A 6,253-nucleotide genomic window follows, 5' to 3' on the forward strand; every position below is an offset into this window, starting at 1 on the left:
CATGGAGCCATGGACTTCGTCCCAGAAATCTCCGCCATCCAGACCGACCAGAGGTGGATTCGGAGGTGGTTTCTCGCCAACAACTGGCGATCCAACACCAACAGGTAGCATCTATAATATAAAATTATACAATTATTTTTTATTAATTTGATTTTCAGTTTTTTCGATTCGATTTTGGTCCGAAACCGAAACTGAAACCAAAATTTTTTATATTTCAAAATCGAAACTGAAACCGCAAACTGAAAAACCAAATCGAAACGTGTTTCGGTTCTGTTTCGATCCAGTTTTTGGTTTTTCGGTAAATTTTGTACACCCCTACACATGGGTGAACAACAACTTGACCCAAAAGTTTAAGTCTTTGGGCTTTGGGTCCAACCATGTACATAAACACTCATCATCCACTCAAATTTTTCAATGTGAGACAAACTCACAAGTGAAATTCTTAATAATTCTTCTCTCACTTGTGAGTTCCAACTGCTTCCCCTTGAATGGAAACTATCTCTCTTTTGGGAGTAAGCTCAAATCCAACAGTTTTTCAAGTGGGCCTTACCACTGGTATCTTATGTGCCTCAAATTACATTCCACATGCTTCTGAACCAATCCTACCTCCCACGTCTTGACCCTATTCGAATTCATCCCAGGCCTAGATGATCCTTATTGGCCTTGGTCACACACTTGATCCTCCAACTATTAGAACGTTAGGAGAATTACTTTCACAACTCAACTTTTACAATGTCACTCATTTAGAATTATGAACTGTTGGCTCTGATACCACTTGTTAGGACCGGAGGAGCCCATGAGTGGGCTTGATACACATGGGTGAACACTAACTTGACCCAAAAGCTTAAGCCTTTGGGTCTTGAGCCGAATCATGTATATAAGCACCCATTATCCACTCAAATTTTTCAATTTGGAACAAACTCACAAGTGAGATTCTTAACATTCTCTTTTTAAATTATTTTAAGTTTAGCCCTACCTCCAAAAACAATAACTCACTCCTCCTCATAGGCACACCACTTGACTTGTGTTTCAAATGTCCAAATCATTTAAACAACCATTCTCTTATATTGTCTTTAGTCGATGCTATGCCTAGTTTATGTTCGTTTCTTAATTTATCTTTTAATGTTATACTAGTCATTCATTTTAATATTCACATTTCGATGACTTTTACTTTGTGCACATGTTTCTTAGTTGCTCAACATTTTGATTCATTGAGCATATCTTATTAAATTTTTCTTTTAATTTGAAGGATATTCTACGATCATACAGTACACTTAAGACACTCTATTTTACCTAGTCTGCTTTTACTTTACATATTACATTCTCTTCAATTCCTCATTCTGCTTGCGTAATAGATCTCAAAATCTACTAGTACTATTAATTTCTTGATTACTAAGTTTAATCTCATCTCCAATACTCCTCCTTAGTTGCTAAAATCATATTTCACATGTTTTGCCTTGTTTCTGCTTATCTTAAAATCTTTAAACTCAAACTATTTCTCAAAGTTCTACTTTGTTTCCACTCCGCCCCGACTTTCATTAACCAAGACAGTATCCTACAAATATATACACCAAAAGATTTCGTTTTGGATATTTGCAGCGAGCTCATCAACCATTGAATCAAAAATACAAGAGCTTAAGTAGAACCTTGATGTACACTTATTGTGATTGGAAATTCTTTAAATTCTTCTTTTACAATCCCAATGCTAGTCATTACTATATCATACATATCTTTAATGACCTCAATATCTTTACTATAAACTTTTTTTTTCTAAAATCCATGAAAGAATTTTTCAAACTACTTTATTATAGGTTTTCTCTAAGTCGATAAAAATCATATGTAAATCCTTTTTTTCTTGGGTCTTAAATCTTATAGATTTAGTATTATTTTTTATGATTTAAATTAAAAAATAAACATGTTTTCATCATGGATGAATTGATTCAGCAAATGTTCCATGACAATTTTCAAATGCACAATTGTCCACAAAACTAAGAGCATGTGTTGAAAATTTCATTTGTGAGCTTGTCCTACATTGAAAAGATAGAGTGGATGGTGGGTACTTATATACATGGTTGGACCCAAGATTCAATACACTTAAACTTTTGCGTCAAGTTGATATTCATTCATGTCTATCAAGCCCATCCATGAACTCCTACGGTACTATCAAGTGGTATTAGAGCTGATGGTTTGTAACTCTGAGTGAGCGACATTGTAAAAGTCGAGACATGAAACTTATTCTTCTGATGTGCTAATAGTTGGAGGATCAAGTGTGTGACAGGGGTCAATAAGGATCATCTAGGCCAGGAAGATGGATCCGAATAGGGTGAAGACATGAGAGGTAGGATTGGTTCGGAGGCATGTGGAATGCAATCGTAAGACGCAGAGGTAAGACCCACTTGACCAACTGTTGGAGAATTGGATTTTCTCTTATGTGGGAGAGGGTTTCCATTCAAGAGGGAGCAGTTGAAACTCACAAGTGAGGGGGAGATTATTTGAGAATTCCACTTATAAGTTTGTGTCACATTGAAAAAATGAAGTGGATGATGAGTGCTTATATACATGGTTGGGCCAAAGACCTAATAGACTTAAACTTTTGAGTCAAATTATTACTCACTGATGTATATCAAGCCGATCTATAAACTCTTTTGGTGTTAACATTATGAGTTGAAATTCATTGTTGATAATTATAATTTTAATTGAAACTTCATAGTAGGCGCATTCCAAAATAATTAAACTAAATAATTAAATTAAGAACTTTATTCAATTTCTTTAAATATACGCTATATATATATATATATATATATATATGTGTGTGTGTGTGTGTGTGTGTGTGTGTATAAATCAAACCAAATTCATATCCAAATTAAAATTTTAAATGATGAGGAAAGTAGAAAAACATTATTAAATTTAAAAGCTAACATTGTAAATATACATCCTTATTTATTTTTTATTTTTTGCACTACATACCCTTATGACTACATTATTGCTCAGAAATATATAAACTAGGCTTCAATTACATAATAAACGGTAGTCATTTTCACTCTATATATATATATATATATATATATATATATATCTCACACATACATATATTGTTGTTATTATTATTATTGTTGTTGTTTAGTAGTGTGTATATATATAATTATAACTAATTAATTAATTAATAATATTTATTTTTGCATTTAAAAATTAAGGTAAAAGTGTATGGGATGAAGAACGGGTGGCTGACATCACAAAATTTGAATGGCATGGATGCATGTGTGGTGTGTTGTACCAGAAACCAACACCCGCAATTTGCGTTCTCTCCCACCGCCAAGGTTTCTTCAGCTCTCTTCTTCATTAAATCTAAATTTTAATAAAATAATAAATATAAATGCAACATATATAATAATACATATATATGCAAAATTCATAATTTATAGAAAGTTGACATAAAAATCTCGTTTGTTTGCTAAGAGCCAAGGAAACTTCGGTTTATGATGTCTCGAGTCTTTTATGAGACATTTTCAAATCTTATTTGGAACTTAAAAAACATTAACACTACTTTTGAGAGCATAGAATTTGGACCACAGATTTGGATTTAGATTTGCATGAATTTGAATAAAATATGATACAAAATTATATTGAATTTTATCAAAGCCACACAAATTCACATTAAAGCCTGGAAATCTATGCCCTCAAACACTACCAAAGCATTCGTTTGAATAAAAAACTTAATTTGAAAAAAGAAAGGAAAAGGAAAAAAAAAAGAAATTCATTTCCCATTGTATTTTTCTCTATATTAAATACTATTACAAATGAAAATTTAGTTGAATATGATTAAAATTAAGATAAATTGATGTGCCCAAAATATATCAGCTAATAAGAGGAAGTCAATACCTACTCATCACTCCCTAAGTCAGACCTTCTGACAAAAGCAATCAATTCAAACCTAATAAAGAGGAGGAGAGATTCACGCCAGCGCCTTAAATGGTCGGAGTAATACACGAGGACACTTTATGACTCGGGAGTGATTCAAGCCCCCACGTCATAAAGACAAATCAACTCAAGGGTCAACCCTAACCACTATAAGAAGGGACGCGGGGAAGAGGCAGGTAAGTCATTTGACACCCATTTTTACTGTTGCATTTAGTCTCTCTAAAGCCTTTCCCATACTTAGGCATTGGAGCGATCCCCCTGAGTCCTCCAAGCCTTTCTTCCTTTCCCTTTTTCAAGTCAGCGGAAGTCGAAAAAGCAGTCTCGTTGATTTTATCCCGCAACAGTTGGCGCCGTCTATGGGAACTTGCTTATGAGAGGTTATCATCTCGCTCTCGACCTCTGACATTCAAACAATGCCAATCACACGTAGTTCTAGCTCTAGTCCTGTCGCCGAAAAAGAGTCACCCCAGTCCATTCACTCCACACCCGCACAACCATCGGGAGTCACCAGAGAAGAATTCCTTATTTTTCAAAAGAAAATGGAGGATATGTTCAACTTGCTCTTACACCAAAAGAGTCAGTAAGGACATGTCCCCCATCAACAATATGTGAGTCTCGGTGCAACCAAAAAAGCAAATAAGTCAAAGGATGGTGAGGATAAAACCTACCTCACCAAGAAGGTAGAAGACGCGAATAGCGTATGAGTCAACCAACAAAGATCCACAGAGCTGGAAGAAAGGATTAAGAAAATAAACCAAATAGAGAAAATGATGAAAGAAAGCAAGACCAACCCCTTCTATGGGGAAGCATCTCTAAGATCCTTGGAGCTGCCATTCACTAAAGAAGTGATGGAGGTTCCACTGCTGAGCAAATTCAAGATGCCAACCTTTGAAAGGTACGAGGGTCTATCCGATCCAACTGACCATTTAGACACCTTCAGGGTGTTGATGTATTTGCAAGGTGCTCTTGATGCCATCATGTGCTGAGCTTTCTAAGAAATCCTTAAAGGTAGTGCCAGGGATTGGTGTTAGACCTTGCAACCTGGATCGATTGGTTCCTTCTCAGAGATGGAACAACTATTCACTGGCCACTTCCTCAGTAGTTGGAGAATCGTCAGAACATCAGCCCATCTAATGATCATGGTCCAGGGAGAAAGGGAGACATTAAAGAAGTTCATGCATCGCTTCAACATTGCGACCTTGGAGATCTGCAACCTAGACATGGGGGTGGCTTTCGCAGCTCTGATCGCAACCCTTCAGCCCGAAAACTTCCTGTACTCTCTAGGAAAGAAGCCGCCAACTGATATGGGAGAATTGATGGCCCGAGCATAGAAGTACATCAAGCTCGAAGAAATGATGGACACCAGGGGAAATCGCATCGAGCTGAAAAGGAAAGGTAATAGTCAGGAGACAGGAGAACCCTCTAGACCCATAAAAAGACAGGAGACCAGTACGCTGCTTGCTAGCTCTAAGTCAAGAGGGTATTCCAGTAAGTTCTCCACCTATACACCTCTAAACGCACCGCAGTCTGATGTGTTGATGCATAGACGGAGGAAGGACTATGTCTTGTGGCCCAAACCTAAGCAAACCCCTTCATACAAACGCGACATGTCCAAGTTTTGTCAATTCCATAGGGATCATGGGCACGATACAGAGGAGTGTATTCAACTAAAGAACAAGATTAAAGCCTTGATCAAAAGGGGATACCTGTCGAGATTCATAAAGAAGGAAGATCGGCAAGGGGAACCTCGAGAACAGAAGAGACCCAATGGGGACGAGAAGGAAGAACAGATCATAGGGGAAATCACAGTGATCTTTGGAGGATTTGCTAGTGGTAAAGACAGCGGAGGTGCTCGCAAAAGATATGCTAAAAAGGTACTCTCAATGGAGAAAGGGGAACCAAGCGGCAAAAGGAATAAACAAGATGAGGTTATCATCTTTGATAGCGGAGACGAAGAAGGAGTGCAACAACCACACAACGACGCACTATTACTCTCGCTACTAGTGGCAAATTACAAAGTAAGACGTGTATTGATAGATAATGGGAGCTCGACCAACGTTATGTTCTAGTTGGTGCTCAAAGGAATGAAGATTGGCAAGGAATGACTCAAACCAAACTCAACCCCCCTAGTCGGGTTTAGTGGGGGCGTAGTACATCCCATGGGAAAAATCACACTACCAGTAACAATGGGGACGACCCCACAACAAGTTACTTCACTAACGGAATTCCTGGTGGTCGACTGACCATCAGTATACAACATCATACTAGGCCACCCCTTGCTTAATGTGGTTTGGGTCGTAACATCAATATACCACCTCAAGATGAAATTCTCTAC

General features: G+C 37.3%; 1 protein-coding gene across 1 annotated transcript; it reads left to right on the forward strand.

The window, feature by feature from the left end:
- Positions 1-5,270: 5,270 nt before the first annotated feature.
- On the forward strand, positions 5,271-5,987 carry LOC131158638 (uncharacterized). The gene has a single exon (XM_058113505.1). It carries the CDS (start codon positions 5,271-5,273, stop codon positions 5,985-5,987), a length of 717 nt encoding a protein of 238 aa, XP_057969488.1.
- Positions 5,988-6,253: the final 266 nt, after the last annotated feature.

This window comes from Malania oleifera, chromosome 6, assembly GCF_029873635.1.
Source record: "Malania oleifera isolate guangnan ecotype guangnan chromosome 6, ASM2987363v1, whole genome shotgun sequence".
In the NCBI taxonomy this organism is placed as follows: domain Eukaryota; kingdom Viridiplantae; phylum Streptophyta; class Magnoliopsida; order Santalales; family Ximeniaceae; genus Malania; species Malania oleifera.

Bases quoted from the DNA above. Each gene is read 5' to 3' on its own strand.
- LOC131158638 (XM_058113505.1), top strand. From the start codon at position 5,271: ATGATGGACACCAGGGGAAATCGCATCGAGCTGAAAAGGAAAGGTAAT.